This window comes from Papaver somniferum, chromosome 6 (genome assembly GCF_003573695.1).
Source record: "Papaver somniferum cultivar HN1 chromosome 6, ASM357369v1, whole genome shotgun sequence".
Lineage (NCBI taxonomy): Eukaryota > Viridiplantae > Streptophyta > Magnoliopsida > Ranunculales > Papaveraceae > Papaver > Papaver somniferum.
In genome coordinates, this window is record NC_039363.1 from 6,268,913 (window position 1) to 6,294,218 (window position 25,306).

The 25,306-nt window shown below is 36.3% G+C and overlaps 3 protein-coding genes across 4 annotated transcripts; all 3 read left to right on the top strand.

Moving 5' to 3' along the window:
- Window positions 1-12,994: 12,994 nt before the first annotated feature.
- On the top strand, window positions 12,995-14,745 carry LOC113285373 (7-deoxyloganetin glucosyltransferase-like). Its single transcript, XM_026534278.1, has 2 exons — window positions 12,995-13,499; window positions 13,594-14,745. Exons 1-2 carry the CDS (start codon window positions 12,995-12,997, stop codon window positions 14,532-14,534), a joined length of 1,446 nt encoding a protein of 481 aa, XP_026390063.1. The 3' UTR covers window positions 14,535-14,745.
- Window positions 14,746-15,232: 487 nt separating this feature from the next.
- Window positions 15,233-15,661, top strand: LOC113290393. Its single transcript, XM_026540001.1, has one exon. The coding sequence runs from the start codon at window positions 15,233-15,235 to the stop codon at window positions 15,659-15,661; it is 429 nt and encodes a 142-aa protein (XP_026395786.1).
- Window positions 15,662-20,444: 4,783 nt separating this feature from the next.
- LOC113285374 lies at window positions 20,445-23,866 on the top strand. 2 transcript variants are annotated; one of them, XM_026534279.1, is made up of 6 exons: window positions 20,445-20,652; window positions 20,757-21,068; window positions 21,765-21,929; window positions 22,010-22,063; window positions 23,118-23,264; window positions 23,402-23,866. In XM_026534279.1, the coding sequence occupies exons 1-6, from the start codon at window positions 20,476-20,478 to the stop codon at window positions 23,777-23,779; spliced, it is 1,233 nt and encodes a 410-aa protein (XP_026390064.1). In that variant the 5' UTR covers window positions 20,445-20,475; the 3' UTR covers window positions 23,780-23,866. The 2 variants fall into 2 exon arrangements, with proteins under 2 accessions (XP_026390064.1, XP_026390065.1); XM_026534280.1 differs by having other exon boundaries at window positions 23,118-23,255.
- Window positions 23,867-25,306: the final 1,440 nt, after the last annotated feature.

Sequence of the window (25,306 nt, forward strand, 5' to 3'; positions counted from 1 at the left end):
CGAAAAAAACAAATTAACACCACCGAACTGGCATTTGGGAATAAACATTGGCTTATTGTCCACAAAAAAAACAGACGTTCGAGCTTCTAATAATGTTCGGTGTACCAATATTATTTACTATCTAACTTTTTTTGATTCATTTACCTAAAATAACATTGTAAAAACTTTTCAACCTATCCTCCTTAATTCATATGCTCTTATTTATCTATATGCTTGATTTCCTTCTACATCATTTGAGTATAAAGGAGGTCTTATTTCCATCTATCTTCCGACTCCCACTTTAGTATGTTAAAGGAATAACGGAAAGATTCAATTGTTGATAAGGGGATAGTCCGGGAATTTCACTTCGACAGTGGAAGTAAATTTCCTTCACATGGAATTCCCGTCAACATGTAGAAATTTAACGGTGTAAATCTTATTTAATAACATATTTATAATTAGAGTTTGTTTATTTATATAAAATTAAGAACAAAATCTAAAAATTTAATTATAAGAAAAAATAAATTTACCACATTCAAAATATTTGGAAAAGAACGTATTTGTAATCCTCCACCATCGTTCGAATATTTATTCATTTATTTCTATGCGGCACAGCTAGGCCCACTCTCTAAGCAGACTTAAGAAGTTGGACTAGCCCCACTACTTGTCCAACCACCACTCCCAACAACAAGATCTAATCTCAGATCTCCATCCATAGAGAAAATTGGTGAAAATAGGGGATTCAACCTTCCTTGGTGAGAATCGATCCCCCTACCTCTCGCATGTATTTTGGACGAAAGGGGATTTCCTAACCATTGTACTAGACATCTTTACCCATCGTTCGAATAGAACTTTCATTATTTGAGTTTTACAGTTTCTAGGTTATATATCATATAAACGCCACTAAGCTATCTTCGGACTCTATTTTGAACAGAAATGGGAAATAACTTGAACACCATACAAAAAATCATACTACCCACCCCTTAGAGCGACGAAATTAACTCATTCTGGGTGACCAGGTATGTGTACAATGTGTTTGCCATCATACGCTAGTTGTTTAACATGTTAAAACTCATATTCTTTATCCACGCCATAATTTAATCTACTGTCTGGGGGTTTCAGTAGATCCTTTGACTTTTCCGTTTCTTTTTTTTTCTCCTCATTTTGGAAGCAAGTAACTAAAAAGTTTTTCTTAGGCGAAAGAAAAGAAGTTGTAGATAGGAATGGGAAGCGAAAGTAACTAAAGAATTTTTCTAAGGCGAAAGAAGAGATGGTGTAAATAGGAACGGGAGTGGAGGTGCAGTATTTATAGGCGTTATAGAGTCGTCCATTGGATAAATTGAGTCAAACATTGGTGATATTCAGAAAATATCCAGTGACATGGACTCTATCATTGGTAAAATAGACAATATTGTTTGTTAGAGATTGAATAACTCATATGTTTTACTGTCACACCTTCAAACACCCCAGATATTTTCTATGAAAGTGTAACCCAGCAGCATAGTAATTCTGCGAATAAAACTTCGCCCACCTGCACTTCAGCCTCATAATTTTGCACCAATACAAACAGCCAACTCTTCAGTTCACTAGCGGAAGCCTTTAATCTTCTTTCTCTTTATTTAAACTTCTCAAATGCACCCCATAATGCATTCAATTAATTCCATACTTTGCTAACAACAATCAACCAACCAAGAACATGACACAATTATCTCAATTTATTGCATCAAAGGGAAGAAATACAAAACTTGCCCACTTAGGGACTTGCACAGACTTGTTCACCTTAAACCAAGCCTTAACCTTACAAAAACTCTCTTAATTTGAGTCTCACACGCTCATGTGCTAGCCTGCCGAATTTCCCATTCCTTAGGACTATTTATATGGCATCTAAACTTGCCAAAACCGTGCACAACCGTTGCACACGCTGGGGACAACCATCTGTCCCATGGAGCAGTTGCATAACCGCCAATAACTGTGCTAACTGGCTAGTTCTTCTCCAACTCGCGCCAATCATCCAACACCTGTCTTTTTGCAGTTGGCAACCTTCTCCCACGATCATAAACTTCCTTTACAACCGTCCTCTCTTTGTCTCGCGTGTTTGGCATGCTTGTGAAACTCGCAACCCACTCATAACCGTCACTTGAGCTGTATTGCACCACTTGTTGTGCAATACCGCACTTTGGCCTGAAACTGATGCCAGCCACCTTGGAACTGCTAATTTCTTTCCCTAAGTTGATGCACGTACCATTCTTATGCTTCCCGCATCCGTGCCAAGTCCTTGAACTCACTCTAGTTACTCGTGGAGTCATATGCTTCACTATGCCAACTCGCATGACAATGGCAATGGCACTCTTGAATTACCATCTGGTTTGCACTTGTCCAAGCTTTTGTCCCTGCTAGGAACTAATGCATAGACTAACTCTTAGTCTATTTCACTTGTTTACATCGTCCTTGAGTTAGGGCATACTCAATTCCACGGACATGCCAACGTGCCACATGCCAACATGCAAACTCGCATGTTGCATGTTGCATCTTGCAACTTTGGCATAGTCTTTCCTTTGACTTAATGAATCTCTATTGTTTCGGTAAATAGCTTCATTCCTTAACCAAATTTCTTTACAATGTAGTGCTGCTCTTGAACTTAATTGTCCCTGCGGGGCTATTCCATTCTTGGCACTTGACAGTCTACGCAGTGTCGCGCCATCCTGGCTGCACACTGACTTGGCATGCAACTCTGTAACGCGTAATCATTATGAGTCACTTGCATCACCGTCATAGACCTCCCCCACCTAATCTGTTCAACGTCTTCGTTGAACACAACCAAGTATGAACGTCATACTTGTCTTAACCTACTTGAGTTACCGTCAGAACCACTTAGCTTTACTGCTTTGCCATTGATCTCATATACTTGAGTCACACATTAGCGTTGTTCACTACGCTTCAGATGCTACTCAAATCATGAATCAATACCCAAATACAAGCTGAAATTCTTTTTTTGCCAATCCCTCCTAATTTGGCCTGAATTTCGCCTCGAATCATTTACGCCTAAGTGTACGCAGATAATGATTCTTCTTAACCTGATCACCACGTTCATTGTCGTAGTCTTTCGCATCCCGACTTTGCCTTTTGCATCTAACTCAACATGAGAAGGACTTATAAATGACTTGGCTTCATTTTCAATCAGTTTTGCTGGCAACCCGCCTTTGGATTGTTGTCTTATATGCCTCTTCGTTAAACATGTCACAAAGTGCATAGGGGTTTCTCACGTACAGAATACCCAAATATGCCACTTCATTCCTTGCCAAATTCTGTTCATGCCAGCAACACCCAAGAACTCATTTCTCTTGGTTTGGCCACTAAGTATATACTCTTTATATTTATGCCATGTTGCATATCAGAACTGAACTTGAAACTTTACTTTGCTTAACCCACTAAAGCAAAACTATTGAGTTGCACAGCCCATCTCCGCAATTGTGACTAACTATCATTTGGACATAACATAAGCTAACCTTTTAGTTGTCCATATGCATCGCCTTCAAAGCCAATAGGTCTCCAACTATTTCTTTGAACTGCATTGCATGTTTCCTGGAAAGTGTGTGCACCTTTCTCTCGGCCATGAGTTCTACCCAACTCATGCTTGCTGATGAAATGATTTATATCTTGCTGCATTGCTTGCACTGTCGCCGCCCATCTTCCATCGTGCCATATTGAAATTCCCAAAAAACAATATCACTTCTACATCAACTAGGACCCTTGTACTATGCTTTGCTTATTATCTCTCAACTTATCTTGTTATTGCAAACTTAGGCTAAATATGCTACTTGCAGTATCTCCCCATGAACTAGATATACTTTGTCAATAAAGAGGCAAGAATTTATAAACGAAAACATCATTCATTACTGCTCTTACATAACAAGATCATGTACCATTACATGATTGATCCACAAATCACTTTTGGAAAGCTAAAACTTCATCAACAAAGCAACTTGCTTACACCAAATCAAAGTACATACAAACTTGAAAACTCAAATGAAAGTCTGTACAACCAAACTCTACACACAGAGTTTGCAACAACCAACAAAACTAAAGCTATGCAAATCAAGATCTAAAAATGCCACATTTTCTGCACTAGGTATTGCCAAAGGAGATAGCAACACACCTTCTTGTTTTTAGCTTAGTTTCTACCTTTCTCGAAGTGCGCAACAACTTCGCTGCGTGGTATCATCCCCAACTAATGCATTGAGTTGCGCCTTGAGTAGACAGCTTCTTGAGAAATGCAAACCTTTGCAAATGAAACATCCCCTATACTTATGGGATGAAGGGAATAATTCAGCTTCCTTCGGTTCATGCTTACGCTTGCTGCCAACAGATTTTTCCTTTCCTTTGGCCTTACCTTCACAGCTTTGCACATCTTCAATCGTTGTGAAACTAGTAAGCTCTCTTACTGCCTGAACAGCCATCTGGATATTCTGAATTTTGCGCCTCTTGAGTTCAACAATAACCTGCGAACTCCCGCCACTCAGAAATTGAAACATCTGATCATTTTCACTCATGCCACGTACTTCTTGCACCAATACAAGTAAGTTTTTCAGCATAGGCCTATGGTGTACCCGTCATCTTTAGCCTACGCAAACTTTCTCTTGCGTACCAAGAACTATTGCTTGGCCAGAACTGACATCTCAGTCCATATTTCATGTCATTCCATGACATAGGGTTGGTATAACCAGCACTTCATCTTCTTGCAACATAGTCTCCACCAAACCTTTGCATCACCACCAAAGTAATTTCCTTCGAGAGTTACCTTTTATTCTTCCCCAGTTCCATTTGCCTCAAAGTATACTTCAACGTCATACAAGAAATTATCAATTTCTCTAGCATTTCTGGAACCAGCGTAAACTCTTGGCTCGGAGATAAGATCAACGCTTTCTCCATGCACCTGCCATCACTAATTAACTTGCGAATGCTTTCCATCCCGTCTGACATTTGCATCGCATGACTTGTTAGCATGGTATTTATGTCACTGAATTGCTCCTTCAATTCAGTCACTTCAGCATTGGTATCGTAATTCAATAGGGTTGCATCGGACACCTTGTCCTCGACTGCACCTACCCTTTCGTCAAGTTAATTAAACCAATCTGACGTTCTTCCTTCAAGTAAATCTAACCTGCCACTATCTTCAGAAATAAGAGGAATGTCAAGGCCTTTTGCACCAAAGTCAATGGTCGTATTTCCAAGATCACCATAATCCTCTAGTTGATCAAATGAACCCGGTAGTTCTTCGTCAATCATCATGCCATTAAAACCCATTTCTATTGCAAACTTTCTGAACACAATGCAACAACTTACATGCTCACAGGAAAATAGCTTAAGAGAGAAAGAAATATCAGCGTATTATCCAACAAATATACTTGAACTGTGTACCAAACACATCTCTGATACCCGAACTATCACACCTTCAAACACCCCAGATATTTTCGGCGAAAGTGTAACCCGGTAGCACAGTGGTTCTGCGAATAAAACTTCGCCCACCTGCACTTCAGCCTTATAAGTTTGCACCAATGCAAACATCCAACTCTTCAGTTCACTAGCGGAAGCCTTTACTCTTCTTTCTCTTTACTTAAACTTCTCAAATGCATACCATAATGCATTCAATTCATACCATACTTTGCTAACAAAAATCAGCCAACGAATAACACTTAAAACATGACACAATTAGATCATTTTATTGTATTAAAGGAAAGAAATACAAAACTTGCCCACTTAGGGACTTGCATAGTCTTGCTCACCTTGAACCAAGCCTTAACCTTATAAAAACTCTCTCAATTTGAGTCTCACATTCTCATGTGCCAGCCTGAAAAATTTCCCATGCCTTAGGACCATTTATACAGTAGCTAAACTTGCCAAAATCGTGCACAACCGTTGCACACGCTGGAGACAACTATCTGTCCCATGGAGCAGTTGCATAACCGCCAATAACTATGCTAACTGGCCAGTTCTTCTCCAAGTCGCTCCAATCATCCAACACCTGTCTTTTTGCAGTTGGCAACCTTTTCCCACGATCATAAACTCCCTTTACAACCGTCCTCTATTTGTCTCGCGTGTTTGGCATGCTTGAAACTCGCAACCCACTCATAACCGTCACTTAAGCTGTATTGCACTACTTGTTGTGCAATACCAGACTTTGGCCTAAAACTGATGCCGTCCACCTTGGCACTGCCAATTTCTTGCTTTAAGATAATGCACGTACCATTCTTATGCTTCCAACATCCGTGCCAAGTCCTTGAACTCACTCTAGTTACTCGTGGCGTCATATGCTTCACTATGCCAACTCGCATGACAATAGAAATGCCACTCTTCCATTACCAACTGGTTTTCATTTGTCCAAGATTTTGGACCTGCGTGGAACTAATGCATAGACTAACTCTTAGTATATTCCACTTGTTTTGAATCGTCCTTCAGTTTGGGTATACTCAATTCCACGGACATGTCAACATGCCAACTCGCATGTTGCATGTTGCATCTCGCAACTTTGGCCTAGTCTTGCCTTTGACTTAATGAAGCTCCATTGTGTCGGTCAATAGCTTCATTCCTTAGTCAAATGTCTTTACAATGTAGTGTTTCTCTTGCACTTCATTGGTCCTGCGGGGTTATGCCATTCTTGGCACTTCACAGTCTACGTAGTGTCGCGCCATCCTAGATGCACACTCACTTTGCCTGCAATTCTGTAACGCGTGATCATTATGCGTCACTTGCATCACCGTCATACTTATCATAATGGTGTAGATGGTTTACCATGCCACCTGGTACGACAAATAACTTTTTGACATAGTGTATATTAGTAGGCCTAAGAATGAAATTCTCTTTCCAGCGCCTAGTTAGTAAGTTCGCGAATGATCCGCGAATCATTCGCGAATTTTTCCGTATCACGAATTTTACCGTCTTATTCGCGTACGTTTGTAACTCCGAACCCAAGTCACGTATTATGTGGCATTTCCGAATTATTCGCGAACCGTTCACGAATTTTACGTATCCCGAATGATACGTCCGTTTAATTCGCCATAAATTCTTTAGCTTTTACTTTTCAAAGACTCCATTTTTTGGGCTTTACTGCCTCCCGAGCATACACGACCGAATATTAGACGTGTTGTGATTTTTATGAAACAAAAACGACTAAAGAGATTTGAAGGTGAAGGTGAGAGAGATCTCAAACTCACTAACCAAGCATCTAAACCACCATACGACGTCCTCTTGGATAACTAATGTTGTATATATTATTAATATCATCATATTAAGTTTATTTTTTCTTTAAATAACTCACACATATGCATAAAAATTGGTCTATGACCTTATAAATACAAATTATTTGTTATATATAGATACCGAATTTTCAGAGCCGAACTCACATTTATAAATCGAATCATACACGTACGTATGCCGTTCCGAATTACTGACGAATCACGTCCCATTGACCGAATTTTGGACCGAATCTGAATTTTACAAAACCATTTAATACTCGTACGTTTGCCGTTCCGTACGTTTGCCGAATCCCGAATTACTAACTAGATTCCAGCGTCCGAGAAAATATGAGCCCAAAGAAAATGCAATCAGGATGTTTGAGGGTTTGGTCTGCTATTTTATTTCAAAATTTAAAAAAGAAAATGATAGATTTAGCTCATTCCTCGATAAAGATACAACAAGTGGGGAAGATTTAAATCACTTTCCTTTTTCACGACAAACAACACAAATGAAAGTTCAAAAAGTTATTTTTCAAAGTCGGTCACTAGATTTTCCTAAGATCAAAACTCGATCGTCGGATGGGTAACTATTTTTTCCATGTGAACAATTGACTACATTCGTTGGATTTTCTTAAGATTAGCCGTTGGATTAATTTTACCGTATTTGTAAAAAAATCATCGTTTTCATAATAATTAAGAAAAAAACTCAAAAATATCACATTTTACTATATATTGGATTTAGTTAACTTTATATATTCGAGAAACTCTTGAAATTATCTGTGCAACGAGCATAAAGAATTTTTATTTTATAAGATATTTATTTTTCATTGGTATTTGTATATATTCCTCACCCCACGGTGAGGAGCCAAGGGTTGATTAATCCTGGATCTAGCCCCCTCAAAATCAAAATAACCCCTGAAACACATTTACATTTATCTTATAGTTTGCATTTATCTCCTTATTATTTTAGATTTAGTCCACCCAAATGCCCTTCTTTTTCTTTTTATTTTTTTAGCCACCCTCTACTTCGTTATCTGGCTCCGCCACTACACCCCACCCCAAAAATAAACCCCAACAATCTTTCAAGGTAAAGTGATTGACTAGAATTTCCCTACGTGGAAGGCATATTATTATTCACTCTTTTGTGGTTGTAATCTCATTACTAGAGGGCGTACCAAAGGCCATTAGATTTTCCTTGGGAAAAATCATAGTCTGGTGTGTCTAGAATTGTTGATACAAAAATAAAAGAACCTCATATAGAGAGAATGGCAAGCCTATTTTGTCCAACATATATCCAAATGCTAAATAGGGATGTCCGAGCATAGTTGGATCTCCTCGGGATTTTGTATTTCGACGTTAGTTTTTAAATTTGAGGATTTTTTGGCCGGAGAGCTTTTCTTGTATTTTTTATCAAACAACATCATAATCAACTGGTGTGATTTTTTTTTCTTTTTCGTTATTGGATCCTATGAAAATATTTTCGTTGCAGTAGGCATTAAATAACTGAAATAGTACTTTGTCATATTGATTATAAATGTCGATATTGGACTGTTTTACCTCATAGACATGTTGCTCAAATCTTACATTACTTGATGATAATGAAAAAAAATGTCGGGAGAAAATCTACCAAAAATTAAGTGAAAACGAAAAATAAAATGAAAGATTACTTAGAAGATGCTTTGATAAGATTACTTAAAAGATGCTTTGATAACAGAGGTACAAGTGTTTTTGATTTTTTAAAAGCAAAATAAGTCACATAAGTTAAAGAGGTTGCTTAAAGGATGTTTACGTTTAGTCATTCTTGTAGAACCGGAAAACATAACCCTTTTCTTTACATTAACAAGATGAGTGACTTGTTAAAAGATGCTTAACTGGAAAACATAATCCTTTTCTTTACATTAACAAGATGAGTGACTTGTTGAAAGATGCTTATGGCTTTGATCCTATTCGAATTAACTACCCTCCCTGGTTCATTTTTTCAAGAGTCCTGCTATTAGGAGGGAAAAAATGGATTTGAGGAACGAAAAATTATAACCAAAATTTGGTCATTGCACAGTCAATGTCAAAATACAAAGATAATTAGTAAATGACCAAAATACAAATGCCTAATCCCTAAACTTCATTTGCAAGTTCGCTTTGTTCACTGATTTCTTCACATAGAATCTATTGATGTTCCACGAATCACGTTTCCAATGCCTTTATCACTGAGTCCCTAGACCAGATATCTCTTAGTAAGATGATAGTATTGGGATGATCATCCGGGTCACTATCCTCCTCCCCCCATCAGAATCCGTTGATTCTCGATATCTACAAAGAAAACAATCAAATTCAAACCCTTTTTGTCTTCCTCACAGGTCCATGGAACTGCTTCAAGAAAGTTAACAATAAAAAACCTAACAAGATCCTCAAAAAACAAGTTCAATGCCACATGAACAATTGATGGAAAACTACTTAAAAGGGTTGATATGTTTACCGGCGTTAATCGTACGAAGAGTAATTTGAATTCAGTTAAATGAACATCAACGCTTCAATTTTTAGATACAAAGTGATAATCAGTCATGACTTTATGCTTATTACGCCATGAATCTAATTAACAATAAAGGATATGTTGGACATTTTATATAAAATTTTGGAAGTCAATTCCTCCCCTAAACTTTTTATCTCCCTCCACGCAATCCTTTCATCCTCAAATCCATTCTTTCCTTCCTATTATTCTTTTTCTAATAATTTTTGAAAATGAGCTGTTATTATTCTAACGGTTCATTTTTGAAAATAAACTGATATTTTTATGTAGCTAAGACAATGATATTTATTTTGATGATACCCGTTGCATCTTATACGCCTACGAAATCAATCACATTGCTCCACCTTCAACACACGATTCCAAATGTGCCACATATATTTTGTTTTTCTTGTACCACGTTGAGACATTAAGAATATTATGTTTTTACATGTGATTATGATTATCCTTTGAAATATACATAGAGGGAGGGAGGAAGGGAGGTCATACCCTATCCTAAATTCCTAGTTACCCAATCTGCGGTTAGGATGTCAAGATATTCCAGATGTCTGCAATGACCAAAAAAAAATATAATGCCTATCAGAATGCACTGATTGAAAGGATGTGCCTGTATACTCCTGTCTTGTTTACTGCAATCCCTTCATATAGATAAAAAAACAGTACCGTAGAGCTCTTGGCGTAGTTGTAGAACTCGTAAATAAGATGTTCGATTCTCAGACATGTAAAGATGTTGATTGTAAACTAAATTTCTAAAACTAAATAAAGACAACTCAGTTGAAAGTTAAAAAAAAACTAACGTCAAAAAAGACACCATTGAACAATTTAGATATTCAATATTCATGCAAACCTTTACCTTTAAAGTGATTCTATTATGTTGCAAAAACGAATTTCTAAATAAAACTGTTATTCGAAAGCATGGAATATCAAAAACCCAAGGCCATGCTTTATCAAAACGATTCATAATTTCTTGATAAAAATATTTAAATCAATTTTTAATCAACGCAAAGAATCATAAAAGAATTTGCAAAAATTAATTAAAATAGAACTATACCACCTTTATCGAAACAATGGCTTCCTCAGTCGCCTCATCGAAGTGGTTTAGCTCCTCATATTAATCACTTGCTCAAAATATTGGTTAATAGCTCGAAAGTGTATAAAGAAGGAGAAAAAAAAAATAACGAATTCACAATGGAAGTAAGCGTTGCAAAGTCACTGTTACGGAGAAAACCCTAATAAAGTGTTTGAATTAAGCGTTGCATATTTGAACAGAAGCGTCACAATTTTCTGTCGTTATCAATGTTGAAGAACGATGGTTCTTGCAGGTTTGTTTTCCGTGTTCTTCATCTTCAAAAGCAGCAAAAATAGTTTTCCTGCAACTCGATTCTCGTCTATGTTTTAGCCTCTCCAAAGTATGCCAAACCCTCGGTGATCCTCTATGAGCTCCCGTCATCCCTTTTTATACTAGACAACTCCCTCAAATCTTCAAAATCTCGCGTAAATAACTTCCATTTTACTCCTTGACCTTCACACAACTGCAACTATCAAACTCCCCATATTTATGTCTTCCACGTTACTAATTGCAGCAAAAACGTCTCTCCATGACTCAAACACACGCCATTCTTCCATTTTTGACTTAAAACTACCTGAAATATCATCCATTTCCCTGTTTTCTTCCAATCGATGATACAACCCTATTTGATCGAATCAAATCACCATATCAACTCTGTTTAGGCTTAAGAAGTCCAGCTGAAACTAATTTACGCGATTAAATCTCATTCAAACAGCCCCAAATTTCGAACCCTAATTTCTGCAAATTTTTCACGCAAAGAAAAAAATAGAATTCAAACGATGAAGATATGGTGTCCCCTTATCCATACTAGGTTTCTTTAGCAATTGGAAGTACAAATAGCAATTGTTGGGGTGCAAATGGTAATTTTTTATTTTTCTTTATAAACTCTTCCGGGTGCCTTTAACGAATATCTGGAATGCCTTTATACTTTTCAGATGCCTTTAATAATTTCCTTTGAGGGTACAAATACCACTTTCGAGCAACTTTTTCATCAAATGTTTATTTCTCCAAAAACATCTATATACACATAAAATAACATAATAAGTACAATAATGAGCACTATTAATATATAGAAGTGAAATCAAATCCGACTCAAAAACGTGTCCGTCAGCGTTCAATAATTCTAATAGACCACAATAAAAACAACATAACAGAAGAAGAAAAAAATTAAGAAAAAAATTTCTCTCATAATCCACACGTGGATTAGAAGGAGCTGGTTTTGAGAACAGTCGTGTTAGAATATCTTGCTATGGCATATTTTTTACGATCCTAAGCATTTTTGCTGAGCCTTTCCTTTTTTAATCATAAAAATATGACAATGTTGTTACACCTGGCGAATCAAAAAATCTTTCATGATTATAAACAAATGTACATCTATTGTTATACCCGATAGACAAATTTATCCCCGCTTTTTCACTTTTACAAATATGTCTGTTTTCACTTTTTCATACAAATGCGTTAGTTTTAGTCAATTTCTCATGGTCAAATTCTCGTTGACCAAGATCAGAAACTGGAACGTGCTATAAAAATACCGTTGATTAGATATTAGACATTGATTCCCATCCTTCCCTCTAAACCTAATATCTTACCCTAAAGCAGAAAACAACTTTTTTTCTTTCTTCTTCATTCTTCATCTGTTCTTCTCCGGTTCCTCGAGCAGCAACACCACTAGTCTTTTTCACATTATGCATGTGCCGCATGCGAGAGCATAACCGACGAGACCCTAGATACCGGCCGCAGTCGAGTAGATTCCAGGAATCAATGAAAGATATTCAAATTAGAGATCTGCCGAGTTCCTTTTTCGTAACAGATCCCAATAATGCCATGATTGACTTTTCTGTATTTTGTGTTAATATCCAAAAGATTGTACAATGACGTAGTTGTTGGCAGAAATAGGGATGAGCTACAAGCAGCCTAAAGTAGTTGACTAGTGAAGGGAATTCTGTACATTCACTTGGTTTATCCAATGGGACAATCCAAGGGCTTATGTGTTTTACGACAAAAACTGTAAATGCTATGGTTGAATTATACTATATATATAGTAATATGATTAACAATTCAATGTTATCTAAAAATCACTTTTTTTTTTTTTCTTATCTACAACCTTATCTACAACCCTTGCTTTGATTTTATACCTACTGTTTTTTTCCATAATAAGAAAGGCCAAAAGTAGAAGAAAACCCATAATCGAGGATGATGAAGAAGCCTCATGTAGTCTGCATCCCATTTCCAGCTCAAGGTCACGTAAATCCCATGACGAAGCTAGCAAAAATTCTTCATCTCAGAGGATTTCATGTAACCTTCGTGAATTCAGAATTCAATCATCAACGATTGCTCAATTCAAGAGGACAAGATTCACTTAAAGGCTTGCCTGATTTTCATTTCGAAACTATCCCTGATGGTCTTCCACCACCAACCGATCTAAATGCCACCCAAGACGTTGCATCACTCTGCATATCCACGCAAAACACTTGCTTAGAACCTTTTCGAAACCTCATCTCCAAACTCAACAACACTTCATTGTCCAACGTCCCTCCGGTGACCTGCATAGTTTCTGACGCGTGCATGGACTTCGCTCTCCATGTAGCAAAAGAGCTTGAAATCCCAGGATTTTTGTTTTGGACTTTTAGCTTCTGTAGCTTCGCTTGTTTCTTGCATTTTCCGCATCTCGTTGAAAGAGGTCTTGTTCCACTCAAAGGTACACACATAAGGCAGACAAGCATATATTATTGACATATTGTCCATTCTTGAATTGCGAATCATAATCTAATTGTGCAAGATTTCTATTGCAGATGAAAGTTGTTTAACAAATGGGTATATGGACACCCAAATTGACTGGATTCCTGGAATAAAAAATATCTTGTTTAAAGATCTTCCTAGTTTTGTTCGAACAACAGATCCTAATGATGCCATGTTGAATTATGTTATAAAAGTAGTTGCCGGAACTTATGAAGCTACGTCGTTGATTTTCAATACTTTTGACGAGTTAGAAATAGAGTTATTGGATGCATTCAAGTCTCAATTATCACTGCCTCCAATTTACACCATTGGTCCTGTTCACAATCTCCACAACCAAATTCCACAAGATGGGTTGCAGTCTATAGGATCAAATCTGTGGAAAGAAGACACCAAGTGTCTAAAATGGCTCGATTCCAAAGAACCTGACTCAGTCATGTATGTTAATTTTGGCAGTATAGCTGTTATGACCACTCAACAACTAGTAGCATTTGCTTGGGGGCTGGCTAATACTAAGCACAATTTCTTGTGGATCATCCGACCCGATCTGGTAGTTGGTGAGTCAGCAATGCTCCCCCCTGGGTTCATAGAAGAAACCAAAGAAAGAGGTCTGCTCGCAAGTTGGTGTTCACAAGAGCATGTACTGAAGCACCCATCCGTAGCTGGTTTCTTAACACACTGTGGATGGAATTCAACTTTAGAAAGCTTATCTAGTGGAGTTCCTATGATATGTTGGCCATTTTTCTCAGATCAATTAACAAATTGCAGCTACTTATGTAATCATTGGGGAGTTGGAATGGAGATTGATAATGAGGTGAAGAGAGATGAAGTTGAGAAGCTAGTGAGAAAGTTAATGGAAGGAGAAAAGGGTAAAGAGATGAAGAGCAAAGCCATGGAGTGGAAGAAGAAAGCCAAAGAGGCCATATCACCCGGTGGCTCTTCTTACGCCAACATTGACGAGGTAATAAACAAATTACTACTTGTAACAAAAAATTAGGCAACGCAAAATGGCTGTCGAGTGAATTGTGCTATATACAAGATTTCTTTCCAACAGAAGCAATTACGTATCAGTCTTGAGTGTTTAGTATTCAAAATAAATTTTAGAAATGATTATTCTCTAATGCTGCAGTAAAGTTTTCTTCAAGATTTCGTGCAGTATTTTAATTATTTCTAAAGTAGACAACTTTCTATGCATTAGATGGAGAGAAAGTGAGGATCAAAAGCCCTAGAAAATAATTGACAGGTGAAGGGAGTTGTGTACATTTTGCTGACATGATGTGCCATGGTTGTCATTATGATTTGGTTAGATTATCTACTGATTGACAATCTTTGGTGAGTATGAGTTTCTTGGAGATAAACCATGGGCTAACGTACTTGGTGACAACGACTACAAATGACCGTAAATGATATGGTTGAGCTCCTGTAGTGACATGGTTAATATTTATAACTGTAATGGTTAAACTAGTAATCAGTGATCAGTAACATGGTTAATAATATGTACCGAAGAAATTAGTCATTTTCTAGAGCATATCCCAAAGAATGGGTTTTGGGATAAAGTGGAGAAGATGGATTCAGACTTGTGTATCAACTCCGCGTTTTTCAATTTTATTGAATGGGAGTCCAGGCCACATGTTCAAATGCTCTAGAGGGTTGCGTCAAGGCGACCCTTTGTCACCTTTCCTCTTTACTATGGTCATGGAGGCTTTCAACAAAATGATCTTCAAACTGGAAGGAAATGGTTTATATGAGGGTTTTCGCGTTCACCACAATGGAATTCAAGTGTCTCACTTACTATTTGCGGATGATACCCTAGTATTTTCATCGGATTCTGTTCAACAAATTCACTACATTAGTGCCTCCCTTATTTGCTTTCGTCTGTGCTCGGGTTTAAGTATCAATGCTGCCAAGAGCACTGCTGTTGGAATGGGCGAAACTCATTGTCAACGGCCTTTAGTTTCGAGTTTAGGGTGCACTATCACATATTTCCCTATACCTTACTTGGGAATGCCAGCCGGGGCCTCATACAGATGTAGAAGAATTTGGGATGTTGTCATTGAAAATTTTGAGGCAAGACTACAAGGGTGGATGGGCAGATGCTTGACATACGGAGGAAGATTAATTTAATCAAATTCGTTCTTAATCTAATTGCAATCTTCATGATGTCGGTTTACTCAATGCCAAAATTTGTGGCGAAAAGACTAAAAGGTATTATGCGAAACTTCCTGTGGAAAGGAACTTCAGAAGCTAAGAAGTACCCCTTGGTGGCTTGGAGAAAGGTGTGCACCGACAAAGACAAGGGAGCGCTTGGTATTAGAGACTTAATCACCATGAATGACTCTCTGTTATGTAAGTGGTTATGGAGATATTCTGTGGAACAAAGAGCGCTTTGGAGAATCTTAATATATGAGAAGTACGGTGCTGTTGTTTTGGGGTGGGATACCAAGATCCCAAAGACTGCCTATGGAAATAGCATTTGGCGGGGTGTGTGCAACAGAATGTCAAAGTTCAAACAGGGGATCATCTACAAAGTGGGCAAAGGAAATAGAACCCTTTTTTGGCAAGACCATTGGATGGGTGAGGGGACCTTTCAAGCTACTTTTCCAAATCTATACAGGGTCTCTAGGAAAAAACAACACCTAGTGAGCCAATTTTACTCCATAGATACAAATGGGCAAGTTAATTGGAACCTAAACTTGAGGAGGAGGCTGACAGACAATGAGATTATAGAAGCGTCAGCTCTTACAAATAAGCTTCATTCTTTCACTCCCACTTTGGAAGAGGACGCAAGGCATTGGAAATGGACGAAAGACGGTATCTTCACGGTAAGCTCTTGCTACCCGGCTTTAGAAAACCATGATTCTTCTTTTGATTTCCCTTCTACAGTTGTGTGGACTAATAATGTGCCACCTAAAGTGTGTTTCTTCACATGGCTGGTACATCATAATTCCATCTTAACCCAAGACAATCTTGCTAAAAGGGGAAGAACTTTGGTTAATCGCCGTTGTATGTGTAAAATAGATTTAGAGTCCATAGACCACTTGTTCATTCACTGCAAGGTTGCGTCTGAGATATGGAATAGATTGTTCAATGACTTTGGAGTTAGCTGGGTACAATGTGGAGATATAAAGGACCTTTACAAGGGTTTTAGCAAGAAAATCTTTTCTGATAATGGTAACTACATATGGGAAGTTCTGCCGTTTGCAGTTTGCTGGACCTCGTGGAAAGAGCGAAATCAACGTATGTTCTGTGAAGGGGCTAGGGAGGAGGGGGTGCATAGTATTATCTTAAACATAAAAGCAATCATTTTGTATTGGTCTCACTACTCTCATACTCTTAAGAATGTTAGATTCGAAGAATTAGTCTTCAAATGGGAAGAATTAATTAGGAGATAATTTCTTCCTGAGACATTGTTTTAACTGTTATCTATAAAACAGTTCTGGGTTTGTAATTCTTTCATTCTTTTCTCCTATATATAAAATTATATTGTTTTGTTGATCAAAAAAAAATTAATTATGTGCCGGACTATTCATTATTCTTCATTCTGAAAGTGCTGTCTAAAAGTTCGGCAGATAATTAAACACGACATTGTTAGCCAAACTTCACTTTATAAAGAACAATGCTCAGTTCGACTGCCCTGTTTTTGTTCATGTCAGCCGAACTTAGGTATGTTTTAGGTTCGGCTGACAAATTGTTAGCCGAATCCAGATCTAAGTTTTGTAAATTCACAAAAATTGATTCTTTTTTTAAAAAGCTAAGAAATTTTTAAAATTAAAATAATTTTTAAAGTATAAATGATAAAGACGTTACAATCACTGTAAAATATGGTGATAAGGGGTTATTAATTTTATTATTAGTGACGCTATGCTTGGTAACGTTTGGGTGCCTCTGTTTTTAAAATGCTGCCCCACTGCCCCACCTGGTTGACCAATGGGTCCACTAATGCGAGAGAGGGGAAAAGAATCGGGAGAACGAGAATCCATGAAACGACGGTTTTTGCCCCCGAATAGCCAGTATTCATCTTCTTCAAATTTTCTCTTAATTGAAACCACAGAACCCTAACTTACCTGAAATATGGGTTTTTGTAATTTTCACCTTCTATTTAGAGTAAGGTAATTCATTAAGAGTTATTATCTGTTAATTTTAAATGACATTAGTACTCCTCTTTTTCTCCTAATGCTCTTGATTTTGACTCGTAGTTTTTGTTTGCTTGTTGCGATTGAAACTAAAATTACAGGGTCCAGATGGTGACTGATTGGATTACAAGTACAGTAATTGTCAAAGTAATGAAGATATGGTCCATTTACTACTTGCTGATTGGTCTCATACAAGTAAGATTTAAAATCCTTTATCACTACTGTTAATTGGCCCGTGATTTGTGAATTATTCATCTGTTTGTTACAGTCTAATTATTAAGATTTACAATAATTCTGTTTAGCCAATAATTCTGTTTGAAACAATTGAGGAACACACAAATTGAAAAGGGAGATTAGGATTTATTATTTGTGAACCTGAAGGAGAGCAAGTCTTCGTTTTTGATTCCTTCCATCTATTCAACCCTCTCCTTCTCAAACGCTCTTGTATTAAAGTGAGCTCGTAGGTTTTTTTTTTCTTTTTTTCTTTTTGATACGGAATGAGTTCATAGCTTTACGGAGTGAGAGTTAATCTGAAAGGGATTAAAACCTGAATAAGAAGACGAGAAAGTCAAGTCAAATTATTGCCACATAAGCAGTGGGTTTGACCAGTGGGATTGACTAGTAAGATTTAGGTCTTAGTTTGTGATTTTGTTGTCACATATGGTTTGGAAACTACTCCCTCCGTCCCTTATATAGGTGGAATATTGGATTTTTCTAGTCCCATTAAATAGGCGGAATTCTAATTTCAAGATATCTTTTGACCCATATAACCTTAATTATACCGCATTGAAAATTGTATTAAGAATAAAACAAAGGATAAAAACAGGAAAAAACATGAAATTTTATGAAAACCAAACAATTTCTTATTCTACGAGATTTTAACTTCTCTGCCTGTATAATAGACACATAAGGAGTATTTGCTAATCTGCGTATTAAATAAACTGCACATGTACAAGCATGAACTATATCGTTTTATAAATTTTCCTAATTGTACCAAATTTACCCTCATCAATTCCAATACATTTATCTAGGAAATGTGGAAAATATGAATATATATATTAAAAAAAAATATCCCATTAAAAAATATAGTGCATTAATATTGATCATATCATATAACAAACAGTTACAAGTCGGTGGAAGGAAGCCTGGCTACAAGCTGAGCGTCAACCGCCTTTTGAATTATAATTCCTAATCTATGGAAAAGGGCACCGCCTATTTTGTAATTCGCATTGTGACTGGTGAGGCAGTTCCCTAATCTTTTCAGAAAGGCAATTGTATCTTCACCTAATTCCCCTAGAGTAGTAAATGCGAGCACACCGAAGCCGTAACCATGTGTGGAGCACTTCTCGAGGTATTTGTTGCATTTGCGGTTGATGGCCATGGAAATAGCGTGTCCAGGAGTGAAGCGTCGAGTTCCAGCACTGGTAAAGGGAGAAACTACTGTGACATCGAAGCAAACGTTCTTCCCTCCTTCCCAATTGAGCACAATGATATCCCATGGCTTTAATTCTTTGTCGGAGTCAGATCGAAGTCCTAAGGAGGCTTCTTTTCTGGCAGGTACATTGGCTTTGTGGCATATATCAAACACGGCATCTCTCGCAATATCATGTCGATATTTAATCCCTATATCCTTGGCACAGTGTAGAGCGTGATCGCCGAAAGCATCCATGGGTTTGTTGTAGCTGGAACAGAGACTATCGTCATTGAAAAACGGTATCCCGAGGCGATACTGGAGGACAGCTCGAAATTGTTGAGGCCCAACGGCTTGGCCAAGCCCACTAATAGGAATAGCTTTGAGGAAGTTCATGGCATAAGGAAGCCGATTACTGTGCCATAAGAACAAGTCATGCTCGGATAAACTTACTACAGGCATTAACTTAGTTTGTGAATATCATACTCGTTAATAAAGGTATATAGGGAAGAAATCACATTGAAAATAGATATCCGCCTATATATATATATAGAGACTATAATTTTTACTTCTCCGCCTATATAATAGGGACGAAGGGAGAAATTTGTTTTTTTGCTTGTCCAATCACTAATTCGCCGGATATAACAACTTTATTAAAATATATATATATTTTTTTTGAAAACTAACCCGATTGGTTTTAACTGGATGATATATTTTTAATTCTTTTATGTAAAATCGAAAAATATAATGTGAGTTTATATTTATGGATATTTATCTAGATTTTCCATGGTGGAAAAAATATCTATAAAATTCTGATTTTCCCTATACCCTATTGATATGGATTATCAACACCAAAAGAAATGGAATTGCCCTTAACCAGCTTAAAACTTATTGAGCTAATTATAGCATCATTTTGAAATGATGCAAATGACCTCAAAATACGTAAAGCGGATAAAGACAGATTTAATGGCTCATTTCTCTGGCATATTTCTAATAATAAATGTTATTAATTAAAATGTTCATTCAAATATGATCCTATTCTTTTAAGAATGAAATGAGTTTTTGGAAAGATCACGCATGCACGGTTATAAAAGAGGTTTAATGGCTCATTGAGTCATTTCTCTGGCATATTGCTAATAATAAATGTTATTAATTAAAATGTTTATTCAAAAATGATCCTATTCTTTTAAGAATGAAATGAATTTTTGGAAAGATCACGCATGCACGGTTATAAAAGACAAAAGTTTAACGGTGCACTTGTCTAGCATTGAAAATATAACCCGTATTCAATGCAATTAACCAAAAATAGTGGGTATTAATTAACATTTTACGAAGAAAAAAAATATTTAAGGGGTTACTTTTCTTCGATTTGCAGATACAAGGTTACCTATACGATGGAGTACTCAAATCATAGTCTGGTGGTGCTATTTCTCCTAATATCTTTTATTCTTACCGCTGAAACACACATTATAGATGGAATGGAAGCAAGTACATCGAGAAAACAAAAAGAAGATGTAAATCTGGAAAGACAACTGCAAGTTCTAAACAAAAAGCCAATTAAAACCATCATGGTAAGAGTTTTTTCTGGTTTCCTTACTCTTTGAATTTAAGATATTGTTAAGAAAAACCAAAATTTAATGTATTTCACTTCTACATGTATTTAATATAATTTCAGACCAAATTTGGAGATACAATCGATTGCATAAACATTCATAAACAACCAGCATTCGATCATCCACTGCTAAGAGATCATAAGATTCAAATGGTCCCAAGCTCATTTCCAGAATATACAAGCAATAAACACAATTCAACAACTATTTTCCAAGTTTGGAAAATCAACAATGGGTCTCAGAGTAAACGATGCCCATTAGGGACAATACCTGTCCGCAGGACGAAAAAAGAAGACTTAGTTTTAGCCCAAAAGCTATTACGGGAGGCCGATCAAATCCATACAAATGCTTACACATTCTCGCATATGAACCACCATGTAAGTATTGTTCTCCATTCCTTATGTGTGTTGTCGCTTTTCTCTAATTAATTATCAGAAAAAGGGATTTGGATATTACTGATATGCTCGTTAGGTCATAATCTCATTTATCGGAATTATTGTCACCCTTACATGTTTTATCATCTCACAAACAAGTCTACATTGTCTGGTTTGGATTTTTATACCAAAAAAGACAAATATGATTGGATGTATGGGAATACGAACCAACAGTAATCGATCACGGCATAAACTTGGTTTTTCAATTATCTTATTGTCGATCGGAATTGATTAACTAAGGGAACATAATTAAAAGCAATTAATTTTTTTAGAATAATTCTTGGTGGGTCATCAAAAACAATTAACTTCCGAAATCATTCTCCGTGAATTGTCAAAATAGATAATACCAGAACCGTCCAGTTACAGAAACCTGTTTTCTGATGTGAGGGGGACTTGCTTTTGGCCCATTTTTTGTGAGTGAGGTATTTTAGTCTTGTTCATTTTGACGATTCATAAAAAGGTTTATGTATATTCTGTTTAATAATGGGATCACATGCATGAGACATTGATGTGCAACCATTTTTGCTAAATTATGTTACCTAATTTAGTTGGATATTCATTGGTAAAATAAACTTTTTCCGAGGAAAATTGTCTACCAATTTCTAAGATATTGTATATGTCGTGCTTTGTTATCTATAGTTTGTATCCGTCGAAGAACTTAGCGAAGGAAAAGCATACTTTGGAGGGGCAGCTAATATGAGTGTACATGGACTTGAACTAAATTCCGATGAATTCAGCACTTCCCAAATTTGGATACAAAATGGTCCGTCAGAAAAATTAAATAGCATTGAATTTGGGTGGATGGTAAGTCATCTATTTCTACTACTAAAAATATTTATATTAACATTTATTTATAATATACTTCTACATTTACATACTTTCAGGCATATCCTACATTCTTTGGTGATAATAGCAGTCGATTATTTGGTTATTGGACGGTAAATTCAATCTCTAATTGTTTCCTTGTTTTACTTTTTACGCCTTATTCAACTGCTCATTCTTAATATATTTTTGACACCGTAACATTTTGATAAATTAATAGTTTTGGTACTATTAAATACTATCAATTTAGAAAAGTATTGAATTATAGATAAATTAATAAGTTGTTAATATATTGAGACATTTCAAATTTTAATTTAGTTTTCAGAATCATATTCTAACAATAACAAATATCCAAAGAATTTATTTTCAATTCAAATTACTTTCTAATTCATTTATGATATAATATGAGCAAGTATATCTTTGTGTCTAAATGCATACGCTTTGATGTTAAAATTAAATCACAATAAAAAGACCAATAAATTAAAATCACTTCGGAACTTCTCATGGGGATAGAGAAAATGAGATAAAGTCCAATGCCATGTTAATGCGAATAAGAAATAAACAATTTTGGATTTTTCTAATTTAATAAGGCAGCATAACCTTTTGTTTTTTTATATGGCATAGCTAGTCCCCACTGCTAATTCAACCGCCATCCATCAAAATGACCCAATTTCAACTCTATGTATGTAGGAAATTGGTGAAAGTAGTGGATCCAACCTTCCCTAATGGGAATCGATCCCCTACCTCCCACCCACAATATGGATGCAAAGCGGTGCTTTTACCAATGTGCTAGACAGCTGTTGGAAATAAGACAAAATAACACAGTGCTATTATACAAATTATTAATTTATACATTATTTAGGCTTTATAGAAAATTTAAAGTTCGTATTATAATTTTAATTTTTGCAGGGTTATTACTTTATCACACAATCCAGTCATGATCGAAGTTTCTTTTTTATTTTAGAGAAGTTGTTAATTTATCCCAGATAAATTAAGAAAGTCCTATTGTATAACCATAAAACCGTTATACGTCCATACTGGAAGCTTCATATTTAATCTCAATTCTTATACGTATATATTGAATATGGTTTTCCCGTGAGTGTGGATAGATTTAACCTGATATATTTTTCATTACAGTAATTGTCTTTTTGTTTAAATCTTAATTTACAGGCTGATGGTAGCAAACAAACAGGATCTTTCAATATGCTTTGTCCTGGTTTTGTTCAAGTTCATAATGAGATATCTTTTGGTGCGGATTTTGACCCAATATCAGTCTATGGAGAAGATGCGTGTGTAGTATCTTTCCAAGTACGTCGGGTAAGTGTGAACCATTTTCATTTTAAAATTTTAGTAAATAAAATTTTACAACAACTTAAAATCATGATGTTTATATACATTCTTATTCCCAATATAAGTTGATTTTCTTGCATTATTTCTTCACAAAAAATTATCAGGACCCACCAACTGGTAACTGGTGGTTGATCGTTGACGGCATCAATATAGGATATTGGCCAAAGGAAATCTTTACTCATTTAGCAAGCCATGCTTCAGTTGTACGATATGGAGGTATAGCAGGGTCAAAACCTCAAATGCCAACACCGCCAATGGGAAACGGATATTTACCTCAACTCCAAGACTTTTTGAAGACAGCTTATATGACCAGAATGAAATATGCTGACGAAAAAGGGCAATTTGTGAACATAAACCCATATGGAGTACAAACTAAGCAAGATACAACATTAGACTGCTATAATATTTTGTTCGCTGGTAATTTAGGATCAGACTGGGAGATATCAATGGCATTCGGAGGACATGGTGGTATGTGTCCATAGAAATTAATACACTTGAATAATATTTAAGTTAGTAATTTTCTTGTAGTGGAAAGATATTTTAAAATTTCAAGTATCTTTTTCTTCAGATATACTCCCTTCATTTTGGAAAGGGTTGCTTTTCCATTTGCATAATTTTTAGGATGACATATGGTAGATTTTTTTCTCGTTTTCGCATCGACTCTCGATAGGAGCTTTAATAACAGGCCCGATTCTGGAGGGGGCTTCTTGGGCTCCAGCACAAGGTGCATTTTTTTTAGGGACCATTCTTTTTGGGCATCATTTTTTTTTTGGGACCATTGTTTTATAAGGCATATACCCTACAATCGTATGGGGTGTCCTAACACTAACCCTACGTAGAGAGTTTATTAATTTGTACCTTATCCTAATTAACATTAACCCTACCTTAAATCGGCTAATCTGAAAAAAAAAAAAAAAAAAAAAAAAAAAAAAAAAAAAAAACTGCTGCACTCCTCCTGTTCTCTCCTCTTCTTCTTCGTTTCAACATCGTTTTCATCGATTAATCGTCGATTCATAAATTTTCATCGTCGATTAATCAATCAACTATATAAATGGTTCTTCGAAAGCAAACTAAAATAATTACAGGAGCAGGTCCACCAATAGGACATCTAGCTAATCAAGCAAATGAAATTGAGGAAGAACTTGAACCGGAAGGTGAACAATTGATTCCGCGTAACAGTCGCAAGAACAACCCTAAATCTTCCATGGAACCGATTCGCAGGTATTTCCCGACAAACCCATTACTTTTAATTTGATTTTCATCGGTTCAATTGAGTAGAAATCATCAAAATAGTGTTCATATGGAAGTTACAGGTAGAGTTCGGTTATTTCATGTTTTATTGTTACCCTAGTTTCTTCACCGAACTACCTGGTATGAAGAACATGAAGAACAGTTTGGTTCTATAGGAATTAAAACCAAGTTACCGAACTGTTAGTTCGGTTATTTCGCAAAACTTGTTGAAACTGCCATGTAACCGAACTCTACGCATATTACCAAAAAAAAATGTATTTTTCCATGTAACCGAACTCTTTCATTTTTCCTAATATATTGAGTACCCATATAACCGAACTCTACCCACTAGGTTCGATTGTTTTGCATAAACTTGAAAAACTTCATTGTAACCGAACTCTGCAAAATTTTTTTTTTTTCAAGTAACCGAACTTTACTATTTTTCGCCCTACGTTGAGTTCTCTTATAACCGAACTCTACCCAAGATGTTCGTTGTTTCGCATAAATTTGAAATACTGTAGTGTAACCGAACTTTTTGTTAATTACATATATGTGGAGTTTCGTTTGTTCGCAAAAAAGCTGGACAAACAGAACTCAACCCTGAAACACATTTTTTTCTTCTTGAGTTGGCCTTTTTTTCTTGAATTAGTCCTACTAACCAAACCTTATGCTGAGGGTACCTTATGTTGCGTCTGATTCAGTCAATCATTTATCGGTTAAGCTAATTTCTTTTGTTTTTTTGTTTAGTGGCAAAGTTAAGAAATCCAACCAACCATTAC

What these genes read in the sequence shown, in the direction of transcription:
- LOC113285373 (XM_026534278.1), top strand. Translation starts at nt 12,995, where the DNA reads ATGATGAAGAAGCCTCATGTAGTCTGCATCCCATTTCCAGCTCAAGGT. An exon ending in AGGTCTTGTTCCACTCAAAG is followed by an intron (nt 13,500 to 13,593) that starts GTACACACATAA and finishes TTTCTATTGCAG; the next exon opens with ATGAAAGTTGTTTAACAAAT.
- LOC113290393 (XM_026540001.1), top strand. Translation starts at nt 15,233, where the DNA reads ATGGAGGCTTTCAACAAAATGATCTTCAAACTGGAAGGAAATGGTTTA.
- LOC113285374 (XM_026534279.1), top strand. Translation starts at nt 20,476, where the DNA reads ATGGAGTACTCAAATCATAGTCTGGTGGTGCTATTTCTCCTAATATCT. An exon ending in TCTCGCATATGAACCACCAT is followed by an intron (nt 21,069 to 21,764) that starts GTAAGTATTGTT and finishes TGTTATCTATAG; the next exon opens with TTTGTATCCGTCGAAGAACT. An exon ending in GATTATTTGGTTATTGGACG is followed by an intron (nt 22,064 to 23,117) that starts GTAAATTCAATC and finishes CTTAATTTACAG; the next exon opens with GCTGATGGTAGCAAACAAAC.